Below are 27,967 nucleotides of genomic sequence, written 5' to 3'. Positions count from 1 at the left end.
GAGCGGCCATTTCTTGGGTAAACACAGCCTTACACAGGTGTTCTGATTGGAGTAAAGCATTAGTTCTATGCAATCAAACAATTGAAACACCTGTGTTTTGTCCCAAGAAATGGCCGCTAAGGACTACAATGACGTAGCCGCTGGCACACACTATAGGCTAGAAAAGACACCAAAATTAAAGTTGCATTGCTGTGATGTAAATATTTTAATATATGAATAAAATGTTAATACAAAATAAGTTACACAATGAGGTGGTTGTAACTATTTGGTGTCTCTGCTCTTTAATTGAGAGATGATCCTTTGTCCTGGATCGTGAAGAAGTAGACAGACTCTTCACACTTGAGCAGGAGACCCGGGTTCAACTGAGATTTGGGGCATTATGCCTCGAATTGTACTTTGCTGATGTGAGAATGAAAGCTTTCATTTTGTGGAAAACACTGCCATCGTGTGACTGTTTCCTTTATTGCACGAGCTCCTGACCATCAACCACAGCTACAGCTACTACTGCATATGAGTGTACTGTAAATACACAGGCACACACAAATTAATTGCATATCGGCCAATTGTCTCTTCTGTTCCAAATGGAACTTCCCGAACAATAATTACTTGTTGTAATGTTGTAATATGCACGTGGTTTGGGGTGGTCACATGACATAAATCTGCATTTGAATGATCCCATGGGCCGCAGGGACGGTTCGCTGTGATTGGCTACTTTCCGTTCAGATTAAACTATTTTTACAAGGTCACATTTCATAAAACTAGTAACAACTAAACATATTGTTTACACAAACTTTTGTTTTAATAGACAAGCGACATTACATACATTCTGATAATAATCGTTTCCCTGGCAACCAGCTAGCCAATCAAAACGTGACTATCGTTTCTCTGGCAACCAGCTAGCCAATCAAAACGACTGTACCTCCGGACAATGGGATGTAGCGGTATGTACGTACACAGCGAGTCACTGTAACTCCAGTAGAAGTTGGCAGCAGCAGGACAGGATGATCCCTCTATCACCAGCTGCCCTCCTCCAAGCTGTGTTATTAGTATCCTTCCAGTTGTGTGCGTGTGCAGAGAGCTACGTGTTGGACGATAAGGGCGGACTGGGACGAGTGTTTGACGGGATCGGAGGTCTGAGCGGCGGAGGGGTGAGAACCATAGAAACACTACACTTCCTGGTTCCACTTTCTCTGTTTATGTACACCAGTGTTTCTCAAACTTGTCTTTCACATGTCAAGGTCTCCCCTCGCTCCCCTTAACCCTGACAGTGTACAAATGGACCTTACTTACTTAGCAGCATGACAAGCTACAACACTGGTAGCCTACTGTGTAGAGTAGACCAGTGGTTCTCAAAAGCCCCTTTTCCACTGACATGGCCCTACACCACACCACTCGACACCGCCCACTTGTGTTAGGTTATCCACTACAAGAACCTGGGTAGAGTGGTGTGAAAGGGGTACTAAAAAGTATCCAATCCAGAGTAGGTCTCTGAGATAGGCCAAACAGGGCCAAACACTTCATAATGACTGATCACTCACTGAGTTTTCATTTAGACCACCAGGGTATAGTTATAATATATGATAATTGATAATAGATTATATTGTGTTATAACGACTATTATAATCTCTTATAGTGTATTATAGTTATCATAGTAGTAACATTAATACTGTATAGTGTATTATAATGACACTTATAATCCATTATAGTGTATTATAATTAGGACAGTTGTAATACCAATTTATATTGTATTATAATCACAGTTAAACGGGTCAATTTGTTTCTTACCGATAGGGGTATTTTTGTGTGATAGAAAATGTAGATATTTTTATGTGGTGCAGTGTGTGGTGAGGTGTAGTGTTGTGTAGTGTGGTGCTAAAACTGCAGTTGAAGTGGGGTCCACTCCGCAGGAACCCTCAGGGGGGCTTCTTGAGGGGTTTATGGACAGGTCTGTAAATCTAAGAGTATAGGCCTACTAAATGGAACCTTATGGACCATTAGGTCCATTAGGGTCCATATGTGTACACCCTCAGAGTATTGACATTTAAAAGTTTGATAACCAGTGGTGGACCGTAACTGAGTAAATTTACTTGAGTACTGTACTTAAGTACAAATTGCTTTACGTAGTGGCATCCTAGTTTCTTGAGGTGGACTCTATGTATCTCATATAACATTGAAAGACATATAGAACACAGTAGGCTACTTTGCATAGGGAATTGTCAGTAACAAAAGGGGAGAAAATAAAAAGCAGTCATAAGAAATAAAACAACAAGGGAAAAAGAAACACAAATAATGAAGTGAAATTAGGGATATTTACAAAGGAATTATCTCTGCATTCTACAGTATGTACTGTACGTGATTGCCTCCCTCTGGATAAGAGAATAAGGATGTTAAATGCCTACATTGTACTATGTACACCCTACAGGTGTATCAATTCTGCATTGATTATCACAAGAAGTATAACATATATTTTTTGTCACTGTCTTTCATTCATACAGGCGACGTCTCGTCTGCTCATCAACTATGCCGAACCATACCGCAGCCAGATATTAGATTACCTCTTCAAGGTACAGTGTGATGATCAGACTTTATGGGAATATTATATTCCTCCGTTACAATATTTAAAAAAACATATGTTCTTTTTTGTATTTTACTGTATACCTGCAGCCAAACTTCGGGGCTGCTTTGCACATACTGAAGGTGGAAATCGGAGGAGATGCTCAAACTACTGGTGAGATGAAGTTTAGACATACACATGTCTATACGTTATTCATTGTTTTGCAGCTGCAGGTATCTGGGTTATGAGGCCACTGTACATGTCATAAACTATGGGATAGTGTCAAATGATACTGCACTGACTGACTGAGTTTTTATTCCACTGGTTTTATAAACAGTAAAGTGATGTATTTTCTGAATTTACCTGAGCGTTCTAGTCTTTAAACTTAATTATTACCGATTATAACATAACCATTATTACCCATTATTTCCCCCCAAAAATCTCATTGTACATATTTTGTCAAAGCACACATTGTAATATCCATATTGTTGTCACAGTAGCGACACCGAGTTATTTGATATTATATATTATTTATATCTGATATGATATCGCTCAGCCCCACTATTATTACGTAAGTGTGCATCTGGAATGATAATATGTTGACCAGTGTATTTTAGTTTATGTTGTATGGCCTATGCAACAGATACCAAAGCCATATACTTTAACCAACACCAATGTTGCATCCAGTTAGCATCAGCATTACTAAGGAATGTTGTGTCGGAATTACAGTTACAGTATTTTGGCCACAATCTACTTGTATTATCTTGTTGTATATGTATTGCGCTTGTTAGCACAGTCTTGCGGAACAAGCCACGGCAACATTTCACTGCTCGTATCTGTGAGTGACCCCTGTTGATTGTTGATTCGTCTTGTATTGTATTCAGGGATAAGATCGACCTGATTGATATATTTATACGGTCTGTGTCAAATGCCCCATGACTAAATTAGTATTGATCTTAGTATTGACTTCATTCGAGTATCTTACTGTTTCACCTGACATACAGTAAGTCAGGGTTGTCCAAAGTACGGCCCGATGACAAATATTATACAGCCTGCGGCTTCATTCCTAAATTGCACTATAAACTGCCCGTCAAACACTGTCAAACAAGAATATTTTATAGTATAATTTGTCAAGATTCCATGTTCCCTGTTGTCTCATTTTGAAAGCGTCAAAGAAGGCTATTTTGTAACATTTCTTACCATGCACGTCTGGTTACATTTGGTCATGTGAGTTATTTGTGTTTTAGTCAGAGCACAAACCTGACAAAAGACGATATTGGTGATGATAGTTAAATAAAATATTATGATTGCAATGCATGTGTATGTGACTTTGTTATGGTCAGACCGAAAGTACATTTTGTCAATATAGTCGTCCCTTCAAGTTTTTTGTTTTGTTTTCTAATGTGGCTCCCTTTGAAAAAAGTTTTGACACCACAGTGCAACAAGTGATATACCGTATTGTCATTATCAACATACTGTATGCCAAATGTATATCAATCAAGGGTCCTTGGCTCGAAAAAGTTTGACATCTGCTGTATGCTATCTAAGCAGAGAGCACACTTGGTTAAAATAATTAAACCTTTTTCTTTTATCATTGTTTCTTTAGATGGAACAGAGCCATCTCACATGCACTATGAGAACGATGAGAACTTCTTCCGGGGGTATGAGTGGTGGCTTATGAAAGAGGCTAAGAAGAGGAATCCAAACATCACATTAATAGGTTGGCAAAAAATGTAATATAAAAAAGTGTTCTGCAGGTTGTTGCCTATGTTCAATTTACCCCCAACTTAAGAAGCCAAATTGAGCAAATTAAAGCTACTGTATATACTCTGACCATAATCATTGCCATAGATGAAGTGTTTGTTCAGTAACAGGGGACTCCCAGTCTCTCCAGCCCTCTCGTAAACAGAAAGGTGGGACTCCTACTGTATTTTCAACCCCCAATTTAGGCCATGGCTACACGGAGCTGGATATTTCATATATCCAGGTTTTTCAGATATCCACATAGAAAAATATCTAGGTCCGCACGGAGCTGGATATTTCATATATCCCGGTTTTTCAGATATCCACATAGAAAAATATCTAGGTCCACACGACAAAGATATCTAGGTCTAACAAGCACAAACACAGTAAAGTCTTCAGAGATATCCAGGTTCCATGTCTACACGGATCCAGTGAATCAGATATTTTTCAGTGTCTCCACTTATTTATCCGGATTGAAAAATATCCAGATTCATGTGGCTGCAAGCCCCAACAGCACCAAAAAATGTCTAGATTCACAAATATCTAGCTCCGTGTAGCCATGGCCTTAGTCTAGCTCGTAATCTCACTTGCCTATCCTGTATCGTGTATTGAGTTCTATATACTAGACCAGGGTTCCCCAATTAGTTTTCGCCAAGGGCCGAATTATGTCTAGGGTACCAATCCGAGGGTCACAACATTGCGGGTGGCGACGGCGGCGTTCCTGCTACTCCAGCGACAATTCAGATATAGGCCTACTAGTGCAGTGTTTCCCAAGCATTGTGCAGCGGACCTTTGGTGTGGCCTTTGAAATTTGACAGTGAAGTCACGATTTAAGGACTTTTAAAACCTGTTTAAGACCTCAAGAAATAAAATAAAATAGACCATTACAGCATCAAAAATAATAAACAAACTATATCAAAACTGGTAAAACATTGGCCAATTATAAAATAATATAAGAAAGAGGCAAACATTTTGAAAATAGCCACACACTATATATCTAGGTGTGCCCTGGGATCTTTTGGCTATGAAAAGTGTGCCCTGTTTCATATCGCACTCAACTTTTTTTTCCTTTTTTTTACTGGGGTTGGTGGGGGCTGGACAGAACCCCCGCGGCCCGTGGGCCGCCTATTGGGGAACCCTGTACTAGACTATATTCTATTAGCCTGGGATCCAGTCTGCTTCGCTATGTTTGCTGGATGTTTTTTCTCACTCGCTTCAAGTCTGGAAAGCCTCCTATATGCATGCACAAACAAGTTCTGATTGGTCCGTAGGTCCAATACTTGATAAGCAAAGTGAGAACAACAGATCCACGGAACATAGTGATTCAGGCTGGATCCCAGGCTGATATTCTATTACACTATTCTATACTCTATTATAAGTGGTCGCAAGTCTGGTTGTTCTTTAGCCGTTGTTTGAGTTGGCCTTTGAAGGTTTTGAGGGGCCAAAGGGCAGAAGCACAAACTCTTCATGTAAAACATGGGTAACAACACTGACTATTTTTTGAGTCTGTCTTAGTGTGCTGTGGCCTGCTCATAAATAGACTGCTGAGAGGGGAGTTGTCTTACCCCTATGATCTTCCCTGCAGTCTGAGCCAATCTGAACAATTTGGACCTTACATGAAAAACAGGCATGTGGCAGTTCCAGCTTAGGCTGCCTTTAATGGACATTTAGACATTTTTGTCTATGGTGGACCTCGCTCGCAGTCCCCTCTCTGACCTAGTGCTGTGTACAGTGTCTCTATTTTGTGGATGAATTCGGGCATTTGTAGATAAAACATGCACGTTTGTGTGTGTGTGTGTGTGTGTGTGTGTGTGTGTGTGTGTGTGTGTGTGTGTGTGTGTGTGTGTGTGTGTGTGTGTGTGTGTGTGTGTGTGTGTGTGTGTGTGTGTGTGTGTGTGTGTGTGTGTGTGTGTGTGTGTGTGTGTGTTCAGGTTTGCCTTGGGCCTTCCCTGGCTGGGTAGGCCATGGGACGAACTGGCCTTACGACTTCCCTGACATCACTGCCTCCTATGTGGTGTCCTGGGTCATTGGAGCCAAGCAGTACCACGATCTGGACATTGACTATATCGGGGTGTGTATCTCTCGATCTCATCCGTACGCTACTTACTCACTATAACTGTCATTATTGTGGACAAGAAGAACTTGTCCCCCCTCACTAATACACCCTTTCATCAAATCTAGATTTGGAATGAGCGGAACTTTGACAGCAAGTACATAAAGGTAAATATATCACCCTGTAATATATATCTTTTCCTCCATAGATGTAATCATGACATTTCACTATACAGCAGGGGTCTTCAACAGGGGGTCTGGGACCCCTAGGGGGTCCTCAGAGTTGCTACAGGGGGTCCTCCAAATCTTTGTGTGATAGATTTTTTTTTCTCTTTTTTTATATTAACAACTTGAACCCTGGCGTCCATATTCTGAGAACTTAAGCCAAAAATAGCAGATCTACAAGCTCGCAACGCCTCGCGCTGCGAGGCTTTGTGAGCTTGTAGATCGGCTATTTTCGTCAAAGAGCTTTGGTGTAGAGGGGAAAAAGAGCATACTAAGTACAGAGTGAAATATCAAGTTTATTAAGTATTGACGGTTCAAGTGGTTAAAATATCTGAAAACACAAATTGACATGAATCCAAAATGCACTGAAACTATGTGGTATATATGGGTTGTGGGGCTCCCTGCTTCATCTCGCTCTCGACTAAGGGGTCCTTGGCCTGAAAACGTTGAAGACCCCTGCCATACAGTATACTATAATAGCTTGGTGTTTTTTTAACAGAAAAATAAAAATAAAAACAGCCACAAACATTTGGTTATATTCCACAACTCTCGGTAGCTGCGTTCGCTTGAGGGCATCATGTCATTTGTCACTGAAGGTGCTGAGGGACACGTTGGACAAAGTGGGCCTAACGGGGATTGGCATCATCGCGGCGGACGGCGATTGGAGCATCTCAAACGCCTTGTCCGTTGACCCCTACCTCAACGATGCCGTTGAGGTGGTTGGGTAAGTAACAGATGGGGAATTCAGCGTGCTCGGAAGTGGTCACAAGGCTTCATTCACACCGAAATCCGAACTTGGTCAATATGACTCACTGTGATAATCACTTTAACCCATTTAGGCCTGAACACATTATGACGCAATATGTTATGCATTAAATATAAAAAAAATAGCAGATATACAAGCTCACAGCGCGGCACCGAGTGCCGCGCTGCGAGCTTGTAGATCTGCTATTTTTCAATAGTTAAAGCATAAAACATTGCGTCATAATGAGTTCAGGCCTAAATGGGTTAAAGTCATTGTGAGTCCTGATTACTGATTTCCAGATCTTGTGATGCACTGAATCAGAACGGTTTTGTCGTGACTAGTGGGTGCGTCATTGGAGTCGTTTAGCAGATTGGACTTTAGGCAATCTAGGAAGTTATACTTATTTGCATCTTTTGTCGATCAAAACATAGCTGAATGTTTGTGGCTGTTTTTTTCTTTTTCTTTTGGTAATTATAATATGTCGACTCATAACTCATAACCTGCAACTGTGCATGCTTTTTATATCATGATTTTGTGCATGCCACAGTTGTTGTTTTGTTTTTGCATGGTATTGAGATTACAGTACATATACCTGACTTTCACTCATCAGTAGCTAATATCTTATAACATATTAGGCATGGGATGATATGGAAATTACATTTCACGATTACTGTTGCCAACAATTATTGTGATTAAAGGACAACTTTAGTTTTTTACAACAAGGGTTCATATTTTAGATTGTAATTAAAGAATATAAAAAAATAAGTGTTAAAATTATTTCATTTACTTCTTTCTATTGTTTTAGAGATTCTTATTTCAGTGGTTGGGGGCATGCGTACAAGTGGCTAAATATGTAATTTTACACAGAATAAGCCCATTCCCAAGATACAAAGCTACCTTTCATGGTTGGATGTGACTTATGGGGGCTAGTAGTGTTACTGTAAATAGCAATAAAGAAACTGCTGGCTTATTGTGTCTAAAAATACATATTTATCCACTTGTACGCATGCCCATGCTTACGCATGCCCCTCATTTTAGCACGCCGGTAAACACGATAAAACAATAGAACGAAGCAAATGAAAACATTTTAACACTCACTTTTTCTTTTCTCTAATTACAATCTAAAATATGAACCCTTGTTGTAAAAAAACAAAGTTGTCCTTTAACAATATTATCGCCTTAATCAAAATATGCTTAAATCTTAAAATGGCATTTTTGTTAGCCACTTGGACCCCCAGCATCCCTCTCCTGGTTGGTTGCGCACACCAAAAAATATGCTGATCTACTTGAAAAACTGGTCCGTTTTTATCAAGTATAGAAGATTTAAGTGGTGCTAAATTTGCAGCTCAACAAACGCTAATTCATCCTCCTAGTGTATGACGGGACAATTTCACGATCAATGAAAATATCTTCGATACAATTATTATAATTATTTTGATCACGATAATAACGATTATTGTCCCATCCCTGTAAACCCATAGCCAATGAAGCTATCATTTCGTCCCTCCTCAACCGTTGTCTCTCCTCTTGTGTCCTGCCTGTCACTGTGTGGTGATGTGTATGCTACTGTAGCTGCTGCGCTACACTCTGGATAAGAGTGGCTTGGAGAGGGTCAGAATCATAGCCAGCGATAACCTGTGGGAGCCCATCTCCCTGTATGTGCTGCTAGACCAGGAACTCAGCACGGCTGTAGACGTGATAGGGTAGGACACCTTTCTGTGTGCCATGGACCTACTGTTTGCACCCCAGTTGTCTTGTCTGTCTCCGTACAGGATCCCTGGCTATTAAGCCAAATATACCTTCATACATTATAATTGCCCCCCATAACTAACATGTAACATTAAAAATACCTTAAATACCCGTCGCAAGTTGATGATTTGGCCTTGTGTGGTCTATCCCTATGGAATTCATGGAATACATGTGAAAATAAAAACATAAAATATTGATTTGATGCTATTAACCTTATGAAGTAGCTTTTTTTTTTTTTTTTTTTCATTTATTTTTCTTAAATTCCACAGGGAATTCCCACAAATGACATCAACTTAGGACAGGCATTGAGTGAAAGATTAGCTATTCCTCAGGAAAGGCAGGAAGCACATGTTGACTCCATAGCTTAGTGAACAGTGCCCTCTAGTGTCCAAAATAGGGAACTCCTCAAATCTCTTGTCTGCAGCTTTCTATGCAAAAGAATGACTCTTGTCATATTTTGTCTTACATTTTAGTTATCCACCTGTTTCCGCGGGAATTTACTGTAGCATTATCTGTGGGACACTTCCGGAAAACAGCAGACATACAGGCTAACGTCGCGTCGCAGATGCAACCGTTGTGAGCTTGTAGATCACACTCGGCTGCGGCGCTGGAAGCTGCCACACACCTTCTGCCCAATGCAAGATGGGACGTTGGAAAGTTGTGGATAGAGGACAATTATAATGTATTAAGGCGTATTTGGCTTTGTTAGCATGGGATCCTTTTAATCTTTGGGTACTAACATCGCCAAACTTACAGCATCTCGGGCATCTCTAACCAGATGTTTGGCTGCCTGTTAGATATTGTTTTTTTGATGTTTGATTACGTGCAAATGCTAAAACCCAGTTGATCCTTTTTTGATTCGAGCGCACGGTCTGTAACTTGCAATAACACTATTTCTCTTTGTGTGTGTGTCTCCCTTCACACCCTGTGTGTTCATACATTTGTCAATATTCTGTGTTTTGGTCCAAAAAGAGATATTCTCAAAATAAGTGAAATAAGTACATACAATAAATCATTATTTGCAACCATTAAGTAAATGGTCAAAGTACCTATGTTAACACTCTTGTTGTTTTAAATTGTAATTTTTGAAAGTGTGGTTGCCTCTGCAGGGCAAGCAGACTAGACACACACTTGGGCCATATGTTAAATCGACCGGCTTCATCAGGAATCAATTCCTTGCATTTTGCTAAGAGAGATAACGTTTCATAGTTTAATTTATAAACATAAACACAGACGTAATATTGCTTACTTCAATGGTTAGCACCGCTCTAATAGGGACTGACGATATAGACGGATATATAGATATTTGCAAGTGTGACTCGCATCACGACAACCACACTTTGTAGTATCTTTAGATGTTGTGTGTTGTGTGTGTGTGTGTGTGTGTGTGTGTGTGTGTGCCCCTCCCAGGGCCCACTACCCAGGCACCACCACGGTGATGGCGGCCCTGAAGACCCAGAAGAAGCTGTGGTCCTCAGAGGACTACAGCACCTTCAACGACGAGGTGGGTGGAGGATGCTGGGCGCGCATCCTCAACCAGAACTACGTCAACGGACTCATGACCGCGTAAGTGCACCAGGTACACTACATACACATGAACTCACTTTTAAAGGGATAGTTCACCCATAAAATGTAACATTTCCTATCGAATTTCCTATCGATTACTCACCCCATGGAGACTTGAATCCATTCATTCATGGATGGATTATTTATTCATTTATTTATATTATTAGCACCGCGAGCAAGCTCACAGCTTGAGCTTGTATATCTGCTATTTTTCACTAGTTAAAGTATAAAATAATGGTTAAAGTGGTTAAAATCTAACGTGACACAGTTCGTTCCAGGTCTAAATGGGTTAATATCTTGACAAAAATGATCCACAAGCTAACGATGTTGTGAGGCGTTGTGAGCCTGTAGAGCTGCTGTTTTGGCATAGGGTTCGTGTGGTTAAGGGCTGTCCACCCCAAGCACTATAACCATAATTATAACTATAAAGTTCACCACGCTTGTTGTTGTAGTTGTGGTGTCTGTGGACATCCACTTGGAAGGGTCCTTAAAGTTTGTGTGGACAGCCCTTTACTCTTTTGTCCATAATCACAAACCCTTTTTGAGCGGTGGTCACACCGTCTCCTATACGTGGCCGTGTGTGTGGGTATTCGTCCGTCCGGCCGCCCGGCCGTCCGGCCGTGTATGTAGCCTCAAGCCTGCAGTACCTTTTTTGACCACACATGTTAAGGGAGGGGCGCTGTTGTTCACACACACACACACACACACACACACACACACACACACAGGGGGAAGGGTGGGTCAGCATGTGTGGTGAAGTATTATTATTATTAACAAACTGAATGTTTTAGGGTCAAATAAATTAGAGTGTGTGAAGAAACTACAGCATTGTAAAGCACACTAACCCCGCTGCACCCACCCAGTAGTGCTGTTGCACAGCCTCCACGACCACCGCTCAGTTCACACGGGTGTGATTTCTTATGTACTGGACAAGCTGTAAACAAGTGTTCAAAATACACACAATACACTAGAAGACGGATCCTTTTTGGGTCGGCAGATATCACACGGAAACTGCACTCAAACAGGCAAGCATTTCAGCTTGCATACTGCCTTACATTATACTGTAAAGTTTTGTTATGATGCTTTGATTCCGTTGCACTCTAGTCAGAAGCCATAAAGGCTATATGCAATGAAAATGGGAAGGTGAGGTACAAGTAGGAACTCTTTACGTAACTTTGAAAATGACAGCCACACTGGTTTTACCTTTCTTACCTTTCTCCTCTGACACTTTTGTAACAATGTTTCTGACACCTATTCTCCAAAATAACAAGGTTGGAAAGTACTTGCTTGCAGTGGCATTAAAAACTGTAAATAAAAAATAAAAAATCTACCTCACATTATGTCAATCATGTTTGCACACTGCCTCCCATTTCGTATTTACTTTCGGACCAGGGTAGATTTTTTTTCTCTCCAGATTTTCTCCTCTCTCTCTCCTTGGCCTGAACATTTTTTTTAGTGAATTTCGGTTTCCAAAACGCAACGAAAAAAACTCAGCAGCGTGCAACCAGCTTCACTGTCTTTTGTTTTGTTGTTGTTGTTCTCAGAACTATATCATGGAACCTGGTTGCCAGCTACTACGAGGACCTGCCGTTTGGCAGAGATGGGCTGATGACGGCAGAGGAGCCGTGGAGTGGCAGCTACGCGGTGGAGTCTCCCATCTGGATTACAGGTCTCCACAGCCACCTTATTCCTGTGAATCGTGTTGGGGGGGCTACCGTTAATTGAATTAATCAACTTAATTGATACACACACAAACACTCAATTGTGAAAATCTACAAGATATCAACCCACGATGCGACGTATGTAAGCCATTTAACATGAGAGGGAGTGGGTTGTTGGCTGATTTACCACTGGGTCAGGGTTGTGGCACGAGGCGAAGCCGAGTGCCAAACAACCCACGACCCTCGAATGGTAAATTGCTTTTCTACCACTTCTACCATATAAATGAAAGAAAACACAGTTGTAACTTGCAAGGTTATTTAGTTTTACAACTGCAACACAACAGTGGGCGGGGTCCATGAGCCAACTCAAGGTTGTTGACTGATTTACCACTGTTTTAAGCCAATCAGAATCCAGTATCTGAACATGTGACCACAGCAAGTGGTAGAATGTGAGCTTTTTGATGGGCTACCGTTTTACGGTGAAGTATAAATAAGCTTAAATACAACGGAAATCTGTTTGTACTGTATGTTGTCCTTCCAGCCCACACCACCCAGTTCACCCAGCCAGGGTGGAGCTACCTGCAGACTGTGGGACATCTAGCGCACGGTGGCAGTTATGTGGCTCTGACCGACGGCAAAGGAAACCTCACCGTTGTTATTGAAACCATGGCAAGTTAATATGTTTCTCAGTTAAAGCTGTAACTTCATAATGTTTCGCTCTCGGTCTCCTGTGCAAGTGCTGCCATGTTTTTATCTCTGAACTGATAGAGCCTGCCCGCTTGCTCTTGGTAGAAATTGATTTATTTTTTTTAAAATTGGTTTCAAACCAGGAACAGTGTCAAAGGGCGTGTGCAACCTAGACCAGGGGTTTTCAAAGTGGGTGACGGGGAACCCTGGGGTGCCGTGACAGCAGTCCAGGGGTGCCGCGAGATCATTTGATAATATTTTGAATTTATTTGGACACTTGAAAAAATATTTAGTGTAATTTTAAACTTGAAGTACAAAGTTATTTTCTGTCAGTTCTAACCAAAATGGCTATTATCTCAACGTTTTCCTCGCAACATAAACACTCAAATATAGTCACTGTCAGGCAGAAACCTCTGTCGCACAAAACTAGTGAAAACAGCCGATCTACAAGTACGCGAGGCGTTGTGTGCTTGTAGATCTGCTGTTTTCACTAGCTTAGTAAATTTTATAGATGATGAATACAAAACGAACGGTTTTGGACATACAAGGTTTCCACCCGACAATGACAATATATGCCATAAATATAAGGTGCTGGGAGTGAAAATTATACTGTTGGGGTGCGGGTTAGGGTTAGGCATTTAATTCACACAAATAGTTTCAAAATACAGCTTTAAGGTCTTCCTGACTAATTTGATAGGGCTGGGCAATCTGGACAAAATCAAATATCACAATGTCTTTAGGCAAATCCCTCGATATCGATATTGTGATAACATTTTATTGTGTTGATAACATTAATTTCCTGTTTACATTTTCCAATTATTCCAAAATAGTATTGTTATTGGAAACGCTTTGGCACTTTTTGAAAGAACAAGATCAGGCTTAAGTGATTAACACCAGGACACTGTAATGCCAGTCACATTCACACCAGTGTGAATTTGATGTGCAATAACCAGAGCATAGTTCTTGCAATCATTAAATACGCTAGGCTGAAATCATTGAAGTTTACTTTGGAGGTTTAAGAGAATGTGTAAGTTGTTTGTTATTACTTTACATTCATTGCCCGCATTTATTGACACCAGCAAGAGATGGCTTTCAGAGGCAGTCCTTGGTCTTTTCAAGCAATTTATCTTTTATATCCTTATTTCAGTTAATTTCATTATTTTGTATGTAAATCCCCAATTGGCAGTGTTAATTAATATGTTTTTCTAACAGATGCAAATGTCTCCTCATCGAAAGAATAATAAGCAAGAAAACCAATTTGCGTTCCAATGTCAAGATGTCGCACAAGCACACAGGCTTCCTGATGTTTTCTTGTTTCTTTCATTCCCTCTCAACAGACTCATGATCATTCAGTCTGCATAAGACCTCCGCTCCTGCCCTTCAATGTCACGTCCCAGAATGCAACATTCCAGCTGAAGGGCTCCTTTGTAGGTATCTCTCTGCTCTCCCCCCAGACCGTGGGCAGTTGTTGATTGACGCACGCGTGCCCGTCTTATGCAAGCGCTCTTCTTTTCGCTCGCAGGCATCCATCAAGGAGCTGCAAGTGTGGCAGTCGAGGTTCGACTTCAAGACAAAGAAGCCCACCTTCTTCAAGAAGCTCCCCCCACTGAAGGTAAAGGACTCGGGGTGTGGGAACGGTTACGAGAATGCAACCGGCATTGAACTGCGGCCTTGAGACTGCTGTTTAAAGGCATCTAAAGCAGTGGTTCTCTAACGTTTTGTCTCGGGTCACCCCTGTTAATAACTTTTCCATCCACGGCACCCCTGAATTGCATCCTTATTTATGTCCATGGCAAAAACCTGAATATACACCCTGTTCTAGCAAGAAGTGGTGTATTGTTCCTAATAATGTTAAGCATGAACAACAAAAGACAATATTTATCCTTTACGGTTAACCATGATAATTGTTTATGCATCTCGATAATTGTTCATGCATCTCACTCACATTACGCTCTATTCTGTGCGATTTGTAGTCTCTAACGACTGCAACTCAGTAACTTGTGTACAAATGGAACCAAATGGACCACAGGTGGAGAATCGCTGATCTAAAGTAAAACACCTCTGGCGAAAGGCTTTGTGACGCCTCATCACCCTCTGTTGTCTGAGAAGGAACTCTGCATGCCGTCTGTCCTCTACCATAGTTCACACTAGGGCATTCACCAAATATTCGAATATTCGAATATCAAAGTCATTATTCGACGTTGTTCACCGAAGTCGAATATTCGCTTTTTTTTATTATTATTGTTTTCTCTTTAAGAAATACATATAGTTTATAAAGCTTGGCTAGATAGGAAGTCATAAGAATGAGTTGTCAATGAATTTGTTAATGCTCTATACCAGGGGTTCTCAAACCTTTTTAGGCCGTGACCCCCAAAATAAACACATTTGAACTGGGGACCCGCACCCTGACTAGCACTTGGAATTGTAGGGATTACATTTAATGTGACTCGGTTCCGCAGATAAATATTGCAGATCTACATGCAGATCTATGCTCACAACGCCTCGCAACGCGAGGCGTTGTGAGCATGTAGATCTGTTCGCCTCTTGCTTACTTAACCCATTTTGTGCCCCAGAAATTAACGGATTAAAATGTCCACGATGCCTCTCTCAGGCTGCATTCACTAGCGTTGTCTTATTTTGAAGGCCAGAAGTCCATAGCGTAAACACTTCCGGTCTGACGTCATCACGTCCTTCACCGGAATCGATCATTGTTTACGTGGTGTAATGGCGGATCGGATCAGTGCTTTTCAACATGTGTTATATAAGCGAGCATCTGCCTCCATCCTCACTTTGAAAGTGTTGTTTTGAGATAATGGACATTAAAGATGAGATTCCCCGTCTGCCTCAATGTTATGGGATTACTATTTTGTGCTCGTGGATCCGTGATGATGATAAATCAGCGAGGGAGATCGTCTCGGGACCTTCCGCGCATGTACCCGGTAGGATAACCGCCGTTACAGTAATATATTACTTTTCGCGAGATATCTCTGGAATGGCACTGCGAACATCAAAGGGAATTTCGCGAGATATCTCGGGAATGGCACTAAATCGGTTAATATTTGACAGTTTGGCCAGTCCTGTAGAATATTCGACTATTCGAATACTTTGAGGTAGAATAATTCGAATACTAAAAATCACTATTCGTGAATGCCCTAGTTCACACCAAACTGTCTACCGATGTTCCTACTGAGAATTGACGCGAGGTGTTTTCTTTTTCTCCTTGTCTTCTTTCCGTTAATGGTGGCTGTGGCAGCTTCTGGACGGCTTGTTCACCTTGAGTCTGGACGTGGATGAAGTGTACACCATCACCACCGTCACCTCGGGCCAGAAGGGGAGTTACCCTGACCCACCGCCCTCCGCACGCTTCCCCAACGTCTATAAGGATGACTTCAACGTTGGTAAGGACTGGGGCTGTCACGATTAATGACATTTTATGTGACGATTATATATTTCTTTTTTCATAAATGAATGCCTTATTTCAAGGGTTTTCAAGGGTCCGGGACCGCTAGGGGGTCCTCAGAGTTACTTTAGGGGGTCCTCCAAATCTTTCTGTGATAGAAACCTTTTTTATATTAACCACTTTTTATATTAACCACGTGAACCCTAGTGTCTTTATAAAAATAGCAGATCCACAAGCTCACAAGGCCTTGCGCTGTGAGGCGTTGTGAGCTTGTAGATTGGCTATTTTTGGCAAAGAGGTTTGATTTAGAGGGGAAAAAGTGCAGACTAAGTACATAGTGAAAGGTCAAGTTTATTAACAGTTCTACTGCCAGATGTTATTATTTATTTATTGGGGCTGGTGCCAGCAAAAAGCAGCTTACCTTTGCGATGTTATAGAAAATCATCTATTGATTCTTTCTAAACTAATTCATTTTACAATAGACTCTCAAATGTGTACTGCCAAACTGACGGCAGAGGGCAGCCTTTTGCAATAATTAATGTGAATTGGGCCGCTCCGCTTGCCATACATTCAGAGCATAGAAATGCATTTTCTAGATCAGATCCACAGAAAACAGCCAGGAAGTGATTTGGGACCCCTTATTTCTAATGTGCGGTGGATTTTTGAGAGCAGCGTTACGGGAGATGTTTTTACTGTACACGGCGACGCGACCCCTCATCAGCTTACAGTCATCAGACAAGGTAAAAAGAACGAGCCGTATTGGCAACGACCTGGGTTGAAAATTGGGGCAAACGGGAACGTCCGAAGCAGTAAAAGAGTTAAGTATTGACGGTTCAAGTGGTTAAATATCTGAAAACACAAATTGACATGAATCCAAAATACACTGATGATTGTGCTGTCAAACAATGAAACTATATGGAATCTATGAAAGGTTGTGGGTCCCTGCTTCATCTCTTTCTCAAACAAGGGGTCTTAGGCCTGAAAACGTTGAAGACCCTACGTTATACTTACCTATATGACAATGTTGCGCAAAAGTAGCGAAAATAGCAACCTGGTGCATCCATGCTGTGATCTTATCGCTCTGCTTGGCTATTTCTCCTACTTTTGAAACTTTTGAACGAGTTTGCCTAATGATGTCCAAAAGTGGGACACCAGGTTGAAAGAGGTCTTTCTGGGTTGTATAAATATCTAACCAATGAAAAGTTTTAACGAGAGCATGTGACTACTGTAAGAACATTAGATCCATTGTGATGCAGGTTATTTATTTGTTTCCATTTCCTGAAAAGTAGATTTTTTTGGACATGCAGGGTTTCCACCTAATCATGACAATATGCTATACTAGTAGCATTAGGCACACAGTACAGTTACGAGTGTATCGTATCAGTAGATGGTATGTATTAAAGGAGTAGCTCACCCCCAAAATGACTTTTTTCTATTGATTAGTCACGCCGTGGAGACTAGAGTTCAATAATATTTTTAGTTTTTTGTCGCATTCTAAGACAATAATGTGATAACAATAAATTTACCCCATCCAGAATCAATGGGGGTAAATTTACTCTAATCAAATTTTTGTCTTAGGAATGTGACAAAAACCCAAAAAATATTGTTGAACTCTACTCTCCATGGCATGAGTAATCAATAGAAAAAAAGTCATTTTGGGGGTGAACTACTCCTTTAAGGCTGGGTGATATTAGGAAAACCTTCGATATTCGATAACGTTGTTGACTACCTCGATATTATTCACAATATCAGTAAAAACAATTGCATTATATAGCTTTTAATGTTTTTTCTGCTTTAGGTCCACTGCCTGTCTAACCCAGATAATGAATAGCATATCCATGCATGCACATTGCACAGTACATACAGAATAAAGAAATAATTAAATGCCTTATTTCAACAACAATCCAACAATGTTTTTTGAAATAACAACACTTTGGTTACAGATGGACTGTTTTTTTGCATGTACTACGTAAATGCATAGTGTTTCGATATATTGCCCAGCCTTAGTATAGATGCCCAAAAGGCAACATAAACTCTACCAAAATCTCTACCAAATCTCCCTCTTTCTCCGGTGTCAACCCTCTGCAGTCAATCCGGCTTTCTCAGAGGCCCCGGATTTTGCCGACCAGACGGGCGTGTTCGAGTACTTCATGAACCTGACCGACCCGGGGCCGCACGTCTTCACCCTGCGCCAGGTGCTCACCCAGAGGCCCGTTACCTGGGCCACAGACGCCGACCAGACCATCAGCGTCATTGGAGACTTCAAGTGGTGAGATTATTGCGACCGTAGGTCGGAGTTTACTGTCAGAACCGTCACAGCTTGTCTGTATCTGTCCGGATGGACGGCTAACGCCTGACACTGTGGTTCCCCTGACACATCACTGTGACATCACAGATGACATCACAGTGATGTCATATACTCAGAGCAGGGATCTCCATATATGGACATAGAAGGGATTGTATGTTGTGATATCATGGGAACCACTCTAACAGAATATATTTTATGCCCACATATGGAGATCCCTGATTTCATCAATATTAAGCCCATATCTAACAGGATTTCATATGGGAATGCCCAGCACATATTATCTGTGTAGAGTTCCGATATACTCTCTGGCCAGACGGCCAAGACATGGCGCGACCTCGCCCTACATATATGTAGGTATTTGGTATTTGAATTTGTAAGTATTGAGGTACAGTACAACATTTTTATCGCACAGCCCCAGAATGTAAAGAAATAAGTGTTGCGCTGTAATTAAAATCGTCCATTATAAAACGAAGGACGATTTACTTTTCAGACAAGTGGGCATGACCCTTGGGCAAGTAGAACATGACCTCTACTTGCCCGATAGGCAAGTGCCTCTGAGACCTTAGTGTCAACCCCTGAAGCTTCACAAGTTTTCAAATCAGCCTGGCTCTAGATCAGGCTGCTTTACGTTTTGACCGCAAGTCTTACAATAAAAAAAACATTTCAAAATTCCCGTGAAATCCAGGCTCGGGGCAGCAAATAGTTATTGGACAGTGTTTCTGACCCTCTTCTCGGGTCCTAGATCCAGCTCATTCAGCTTTCTCAGTGGAAGAGAGTGTGACGCGATTCGACGACGAGTAGATGTCAGGGCACACGTCCCACTTGCCCTGGTCCTTGGCTTCCCAGTAGCCGCCTTTGTAAACGTACATGGACTCTCCGGATACGGGATCGTCGATCTTCTCGAACCAGGTGGCGCTATAGTTCTCCTGGCAGGCGACGCGTTGCTTCTCCTCCAGCCTCTGCTTCTCGGCGTTGGCCCTGTCCCAGTGGCCGGCCTCCATCAGCCTCTGGTCGGGCCGCCGGCGGCTGTCCGTCGGCGCCACGCCCTCCTCGGACTCGTTGAGCGTCAGCGCCAGCGAGGAGAAGTGGTACATGTCGGCCGCTCCCTCGGGCAGAGGGATCATCCTCCACAGCTCTTTGGCTTTGAGCGTCTTGTAGACGGTCCTCGGGTTGTCTTCGGCGTCGTTCTCTCCTTTGCTGATTTGCGCCACCTTGGAGAACTCCATCTTCTCGCCCCAGTTTCCCGACAGCACGTAGTGGACCGTGCCGTACTTGTCCGTTACCACACCCGTCACCTTTCTGTTGATGTCTCTGGAGAAGTAGCTGTAGGGAGCGAACTTGAGGCTGCAGCGGTCTCCTGTCCTGTGGTTCACCACCTCCGTCTCTCCCGACTGGTAGATCCAGAGTCTTCCCACGATGATATTATGCACTGTGGTGGTGACTTTCTTCCAAGAGTAGTGGTTGTTGCTCCTCTCGAAGAGGCATTGGATGGGCCCCAAGGGCATGACGGACAGATACTTTCCTCTAAACTTGCTGGCGATGGTGATGGTCTGCCTGAGGGTCCAGCCTCTCTCGGAGGTGGCGTGGTGGGCGGCGGCGGGCGGGTGGTGGCTCACCTGCTCGCAGACCGAGCGGTAGCCGCACTCCCGGAGCCGGTCCAGCTCGAAGGTCTCTCCCAGCAGCGGGTTGAAGGGCTTGCCCGTGCGGTGCACGGTGGTGGAGTAGGAGGACACGGTGAAGGCGGCCACGTAGCACATCTGCTCCAGCGAGTCCTGGCACTGGGCGGCCTTGTCCAGCAGCTCGTGGTACTCCAGGTCCTCGGACAGGCGCTGCAGCATGGAGAGGGGCTCGTTGAAGTGCACGGGCATGGGGATCTTGGAGAGCTCCTTGTTCATGCAGTTCTTCATGAAGCCCCAGAGGGAGAGGGGGTAGTTGGGCTTGTCCGGGATGCGCGTCCTCCGCTGTCTCACCGGCTCCACCTCCAGGGCCCACAGGGACTCCTGGTCGGTGGGCAAAGACTGCTCGTCAAGCGACCGGTCGTACATCACAAGCTCGCCGCCAGTCCCGCTGACATTACCGTCAGACCTCACGTGGGTGTCAGCAGGGACCGTGACCAACTCTACAGGGTCCTGCATGGCGTCAAAGAACTCGTTCTCGTCGTCCTCGTCACTGACATTGCCCTCCCCTAAACTGCCATAACCCTTGCTGTCCCCGACAGGGTCACTGAGCGAAGGGGCCGGTGTTGGTGCTGTAGCTCCTCTGACGGCTCTCTCCAAGTGGTTGTGCTGCTTGGCCAGCTGCTGCAGAGTGCCTTCCAGTCTCACCCTCTGGTCTCTCTCCGCTTGCAGGGCCTTCTGCCAGTGCTTACTGTGGGTCTGGGCCAAGGACAGGAAGTCCCGGCTAGCGTTGATCATGGCGTTGGAGGCGATTCTGAACAGCGTGGCTCTCTCCGACGCCTGTCTCAGCTTGTCTCCCGCGTCCTCCCCCTCGCCGACGTCCTCCAGCTCTGACAATGCCTTTTGCAGCACAGAACCTTGCTTGGCAATGAGGTCGTTGCAGGTGCTGAGGTCCTCCACCTTGCTGGCCAGCACGCGTAGCGACCACGGGGGCTCAGAGTCGGGGCTCCCTCCGCCGTTTCCATCGGCGCGGGGTTGCGTGGGACAATCGTCACCCGAGTCATCGGACTCTGCCTCCGTGTGGACAGCTTTGAACTTGGCCAGCTCTAGGGCTGTGATCCAGCGTTGACGCTCCACCTCCGAGCTGGCCTTCAGGTGGTAGGTCTCCGCGCCGGTATTGGAAATGACAAAGTTGCAGGAGTCTTCCACGGCAATGGTGGCCCTGCTCAGATTGATCGCCCTCCGGCAAGTATGGCCCATCTCTGCCTGGGTCCTGTAGTAAGACAGGAGGCCGTTGATCAAAACAAACCATCGTCGCTGGTAGCCTCGTACGTAGTTGGTCCATTTGAAAAGCCAACCCTTGTACGTGTCCTCAGGGATGGCAATGGGCGGCTCGGACATTTACAGATTTTCAATAAATAAATCTCCGGTAATGAATCAATTGTGTGCTCTTGAGTAAAACATGTTAAGTAGCCGCAGACTACAAGCGGGTCACACTAACGTGCGCTAGCAAACTCTAGTACTCTTTATCATGGAGTACATGGAGGTCAGTCTATTGTATGAGTCATCGATGACATCGGTGCCATGACGTCAGTAACCTCCAGGCTTATTAGGACACAAGTAGGCACACACACAAATTCCTGGAATTTTATATGCAGATCAACCAGTGGAAAAATGTGGCATGAAGTGCCATGTTATTAAGTTATTTACTGCTATTAACTCTTTCTGTGCCGATCCCGAACTAGTTCGGCTTTATTTCAATCCAATACAATTTTTTTTTAATTAATTCACTTACCCCGAGCTGCTTGTAGAGTCGTGGGTGGTCCTGGCTCGCTAGCCGCTAGCCAGCTAGCCATTCTACTCTGTCCGACGATATATTCCATTAAAAATGGTTTAAAATACATTTTTGAGCTCCCCAATGTTCACCCAATGTTCGGCGCCGCTTCCGATGAGTATACCAGTGTGCCGATCCCGAAGTAGTCCGGCTTTTTTTAATTATATGAATAAAATGATAAGAGGCCTTCTGAAGCCTGGCCTGATTTTTCTAGCTACTAGCCGAAAGCTAGCAACCTCCCGGCCGGCCGTTATTTGCGAACGAAATCGCCAATCTCCGCCTAATCCAATGAAAGACCACATCTTTGAAGGCTTATATCTCTGGATTGTGTCTTTAGGGAAGCGGCGCGAGGTTTATTTACGGCGAAATCGCCCAAAAATGATCTTTTAGATGACAAAATGGGAATAGCCATTCTGTTAGCATTATCATCTGGGAACTTTCCATGACGTGCATGAACGTGAGCACGTGAGGTCCTGGAAGGTGAGGTCCTGGAAGCTAAAGCGCTCGCCTATGAGAGATACCCTGGCATTCTATGGCCCCTAGAGGGCGCTGGCACAGAATGAGTTAAAAAACATCGACTTTCGGGGTTGACTGCCACGATGTCCTTACCTTTTAATGTGGGTTGGCAACTCTGCAGAGTGCCAACTTATCGACCCACATACATACAGACGGCACCGAACAGCATTGATCACAGTACTTGCACGCTCTGCTGGCGCACAAGTAGGCCATATACTGTATGGCCACGAGTGCACAAGGAGCAAGTTGGTACCTCAATAGAGTGCAGTCTAGATCCACTGGCAACGCGTCACTTATCGCATGGGTGAAATGGCTCCTGCTCCTCCCTCCATCTCTCTCGCTGAGTGAGCTCTGGAGGGCTGATGTCATACATAACCTCCCTCGCACACTGATCGAGCTCTGGTCTGATATCACACAAAACAGAAACTGTAGCTTAATAACGCTGATCTAATTATGCTGACTTGTGCTGATGTCCCTGCCACTCTCCCGTCCGCGACTACAGAGCATCTAGACAAGACAAACAGTTAAATTGAACGTTTCTGTAAGCCCAAAACCTCAAAAGTCCATTGAGTTCAATGGACATTTTCTGTCCCTTTTCTGACTGGACAATATAATGGATTTGAGGATTGACAATATATTGGCAACCACACTTGCAATTTCCCAGAATTTAACCTTTCTTTAATTTCTCTATATATATATTAATAATATAAGCACCTGGCCCTAATTCAAGTTAAATCTGATCGAAATCCTTGTGGTGCATTGTATGTTGTATAATTGCCATATACGCTCTCCAATTATGAATATATAATATCATGTTTAAAGATTTGAGCATTGTTTTAACCTCATGTTTGCAGCCTTGTGCATGTTGTTGTAAGCCCAGTCGTGCAGGGTGCTTCCAAGATGTACATACAGTAAGTAGAATGCACCAGATATTAATCAAACATGGTTTGTTGTTTTTTACATTCTCAGGCAGAACCTGACCGTCTCATGTGACGTTTTGATGGAAACGGTCAAGACTGGCGGCGTGTTCATCGCTGCCAGGGTGGACAAGGGTGGCCAGTCCATCCGCAGTGCCAGGGGAGTTTTCTTTTGGGTTTTCGCAGACGGCTCCTACAAAGTCACCAACGACCTGGGTTAGTAATGCTGTATGCCAGGTGTCTTCAACAGAGGGTCCGGGACCCCCAGGGGGTCCTCAGAGTTACTACAGGGGTCCTCCAAATCTTCCAATCCTTTTTTATATTAACAACTTGAACCCTAGTGTCCATATTCTGTAGCCAAAAATGGCAGATCTACAAGCTCACAACGCCTCGTGCTATTTTCGGCAAAGAGGTTTGGTGTAGAGGGGAAAAAGAGCAGACTAATTACAGAGTGAAAGGTCAAGTTTATTAAAGATTGACAGTTCAAGTGGTTAAATATCTGAAAACACAAATTGACATGGATCCAAAATACACTGATGATTGTGCTGTCAAATGATTAAACTATATTGAATCTATGAAAAGGTTGTGGGGGTCCCTGCTTCATCTCTCTCTCAACTAAGGGGTCCTTGGCCTGAAAATGTTGAAGACCCCTGCTGTATGCATTTGGGTCCATCAGACTTTGCACAAATAAAGTTCAAGCCTTGCTTGCATTCCAGACTGTGAAGGGTGATGTTCTGTATTGCGGGGTGCATCCTTGATCAACATTCACACTTTTGATGAATGATTAACGCTGTGCTCCTCTCTTCCCTCATTAGCGGGTCAGACTGTGCTTGCTGAGGGCCTGTCTGGCACCAGAGCATATGGCTGGCACACGTTAACACTCACAGTCAAAGTAAGTTCATACACCCCTCATGGCCGCTCATTCCTGTTTTTGGTTTTGGGTTTTGTTGTAAGTTTTCTTGTGGGAATTTAAAATAGTTTAAAATGTACTGCTATTTACAGTAAATGCCACCACTTTTCCCATTTAATGTTTCAGTGTCATGCTTTTTATAAATTAAGTGGTGTTCACTGCACTTTGTACTTACGTGTTAATGACTGCAGCTACTTTAACAATTATTTCCATTTGTTGATAAATTGGATTAAGCTTCTATAAAATGTCAGACCCAAATATAATGTGTCCACGACCTAGCCATAAACGATAACACTCGTAAGAGGACTTTTTATTGTGTAGACATTTTCACACTTACAAGGTTATAACGACCAGAGGCAATTTAGACTGTTGGCAAGCCCATTTGAGCCCCTAACTGCTCCAAACGTGTACAAATGCAAAATATAAGGCACCTGCTCCAAGTGTAATCTATCCGTCAGAAAGCTCTCCGGAATGTGTAAGTCCATATTTTTTCAATCAGTTTTACTTCAGCTTGTCTCCAGGGGCGCCACAAGGAGGGAAAGTTGGGACTGAGTTACCAGGGCCCAAGGTGGAGGGGCCTTCATTATTTTATACTTTAACTCTTGAAAAATAGCAGATATACAAGCTCACAGCACGGCACCGAGTGCCACGCTGCGAGCTTGTAGATCTGCTATTTTTGAAAAGTCGTGAAAATGTGTGCAAATCTTTGAATATATGTATTTTTTAAGCGAACATTTGTAACTCAAATTTTGCTTCTGGGGGGGTCCCTGGAACGAAATATTTTGAGATGGGGGTCCGTGGCCAAATACATATAATTTTGGGGGTCCTTCACATGAAAAAGTTTGAGCACCACCAAGGATTTGAAATATTCAAAGACTCAGTGCCCCGCTGTGAGCTGTGATCTGCTATTTGTCAATAGTTAAAGCACAAAATAATGCGTAATAATGCATTCTCAGTTCCCCTTATGAAGAACATACATAATTCAGAATTTAGTGCAACACCCCTGCTTGTCTCCTTGCTTTTCCTGAACGGTCACCCCCAGAATAGGGACGCTAGGACTAGGGTTAATGTGGTTGAGGTGCCGGCTACTGGGGAATCAGATTATTTTAGACCTAGATATCTTTGTCGTGTGGACCTAGATATTTTTCTATGTGGATATCTGAAAAACCGGGTTATATGACATATCCAGCTCCGTCTGGCCTAGGCCTTATGTCACAATTACATTTCCTTTCTTCCTTCCTCTCTCCCAGGGCCAGTATGCTTCAGGCTTGCTGAACGGTTATCCCTTGTGGAAGAATGCTGTGGTGGTGTCGCCCAACCACGGCTGGGCAGCCATAGGAACACACTCCTTTGAGCTGGCCCAGTTTGACAACTTTGCAGTGGAAGCGGAATCCACTTGACGGCGCGATTGTATCGTTGTGAATATGCCTTGACGAAATTAATTTATTCACAGCATTAATTCCTCTTTTACACCCTTTTAATGTGATGAAAACTACCTGAGGTGGATCTATTTTTATTTGTATTTTTTATTACAAAGCGGGGGAATTGTGATTTGTGAATATGGGTTTATGAAAAACGAACACTGGAATGTTCAGGGGATTATGCCAAAAAATAAAACATTTTTTTTTCCCTTTCTGAAATGAAGGACTTGGATGAAACTTTTAAAATGAATTCTTACTGAAGATTAATGTGTTTTTGCATTTTTAATTGTTTTTGTTTTGAATAAAGTGATTTTTCTTAATGTGTGTTTTGTCAAGACCAAGTCCGATGGGTGCCCAGTCCGAGTCGAGACCAAGTGTGGGAGGGGGTCGCGTCCAAGTCGAGACCGAGACCAACGGTCTGTAACTCTTGAGTGTGTACACATGGACATGTAGGGTCCATTTGGTCCCATTTGTACACACTCAGAGTTTCCAGGGTCCTTGACAATAAAGTAAAAATCAAACCTCGGTTCGAAGTGAAGCGGTGGACAGATAAAACCTCTATTCTGAATGTATTTGAAGCTTGACCAATCCTCAAAGTATCCATTCATCTAACCGGGAGGGACATCGACATTTTGCTTTTTGAAAAAGCCTATTCATTCTGGACTGATATTTTACACGTACGGGACAGGAAAAACCTGTTCATTCTGGCCTGGAGTGACCATATATGGACATAAGGTAACATAATTTGTGTTTTTGAAAAACCCTGTTCATTCTGGACTGAGATCACCATATATGGTAATTAAACGGACATTCTGTGGGACAGGAAAAACCTGTTCATTCTGGCCTGGAGTGACCATATATGGACATAAGGTAACATACTTTGTGTTTTTGAAAAACCCTGTTCATTCTGGACTGAGATCACCATATATGGTAATTAAACGGACATTCTGTTTTTGAAAAAGCCTGTTCATTCTGGACTGAAATGACCATATATGGGCGTGATACACACAAAGCCATTCATTGGAAGCGGTTTTCACCGCTTCAAAAAAGTTTGAGAACCACTATACTATACTAATGGACAGGGGTGTCACAAGGGGGAGAACAGTGGGAATGAGTTACTAGGGCCCAAGGTGGAGGGGCCTTAATTATTTTATACTTTAGCCATTGAAAAATAGCAGATATACAAGCTCACACTGCGAGCTTGTAGATCTGCTATTTTTGAAAAGTCGTGGAAATGTGTCAAGCTCACAGCGCGGCATATCTGCTATTTTTCAATAGTTAAAGCACACAATAATGCGTTCCCAGTCTAAATGCCCCTATGGGCAACATTCATGGGGGGCACGCAGTGAATCCTTGAAGCCAGGGCCCGGAATTTGGTGTGACACCCCTGCTATTATATGGGAAAATGGAAACAAATGAAATACAAAAAAGAATTATTAAAAATAAATGAAAAAAGTTGTGGAAAAAACACGGCCTGCTCACATATTAGGAGGGTATTATGAGTCACCAGAAAAGATAATGGGTGTTTTAATGCATCTATCATGGTTAAAATTAAGTTTGAAGTTACAGTGGGTGTGTGTGGGGAGAGGCCCTGGGCCTGTAGGGCCTGGTAACATTTACATAAAATATCTAAATATTGAATCAAGAACATTAAAAACTGTTGAGGGTGTTCATAAAAGCCTGATTAGACGATACAATTACCAAAAGTTTTTTTGAAAGTGAAATATCCCTTTACGTTAAAGTATCAATACTGCAATGTAGATGTAGCAGTTACAAGTAGATCTGGTATTCAAAATTGACTTGAGTAAAAGTACAAACGTTGTGGTATCAATGTACTTAAAGCACCAATAGTGAAAGTAGGCTACTCATTGTGCAGACTGTCCCATTTCAAGTTTTCAAATGTACAAACTTATTTTGAAAATGGCTATTTTCAAATGGTCAAAATGTTATACATGGCTGAAGTGGTTAATGTATGGTTTGTAATAACTAGGAACGAAACTTGTCATAAATGTAGTGGAGTAAAAGTACACAATTGTCTCTGAGATGTATAGTGGAGTAGAAGT

The 27,967-nt window shown here is 42.9% G+C and overlaps 2 protein-coding genes across 3 annotated transcripts; one reads left to right on the top strand and one right to left on the bottom strand.

Annotated features, from left to right (window-relative positions):
* The first annotated feature begins 954 nt into the window (after nt 1-954).
* Nucleotides 955-26,224, top strand: galcb (galactosylceramidase b). Of its 2 annotated transcripts, none has more exons than XM_080751229.1 (17): nt 955-1,148; nt 2,496-2,564; nt 2,665-2,728; nt 4,161-4,274; nt 6,229-6,368; nt 6,479-6,517; nt 8,892-9,022; nt 10,479-10,634; nt 12,179-12,303; nt 12,837-12,964; nt 14,320-14,409; nt 14,505-14,594; nt 16,236-16,380; nt 18,471-18,651; nt 23,626-23,789; nt 24,389-24,465; nt 25,734-26,224. In XM_080751229.1, the coding sequence occupies exons 1-17, from the start codon at nt 1,002-1,004 to the stop codon at nt 25,881-25,883; spliced, it is 2,010 nt and encodes a 669-aa protein (XP_080607355.1). In that variant the 5' UTR covers nt 955-1,001; the 3' UTR covers nt 25,884-26,224. The 2 variants fall into 2 exon arrangements, with proteins under 2 accessions (XP_080607355.1, XP_080607356.1); XM_080751230.1 differs by lacking the exon at nt 8,892-9,022 and adding an exon at nt 7,171-7,298.
* On the bottom strand, nt 19,440-21,707 carry LOC308305465 (oxysterol-binding protein 1-like; the record flags this gene model as incomplete). Its single annotated transcript, XM_080750261.1, has 1 exon — nt 19,440-21,707. The coding sequence occupies one exon, from the start codon at nt 21,705-21,707 to the stop codon at nt 19,440-19,442; it is 2,268 nt and encodes a 755-aa protein (XP_080606387.1).
* Nucleotides 26,225-27,967: the final 1,743 nt, after the last annotated feature.

Source organism: Nannobrachium achirus (assembly GCF_963921795.1).
Source record: "Nannobrachium achirus genome assembly, chromosome: 20".
In the NCBI taxonomy this organism is placed as follows: Eukaryota; Metazoa; Chordata; class Actinopteri; order Myctophiformes; family Myctophidae; genus Nannobrachium; species Nannobrachium achirus.
The sequence above is the reverse complement of the archived record's forward strand: the minus strand, read 5'-3'. Positions and strand labels throughout refer to the sequence as shown.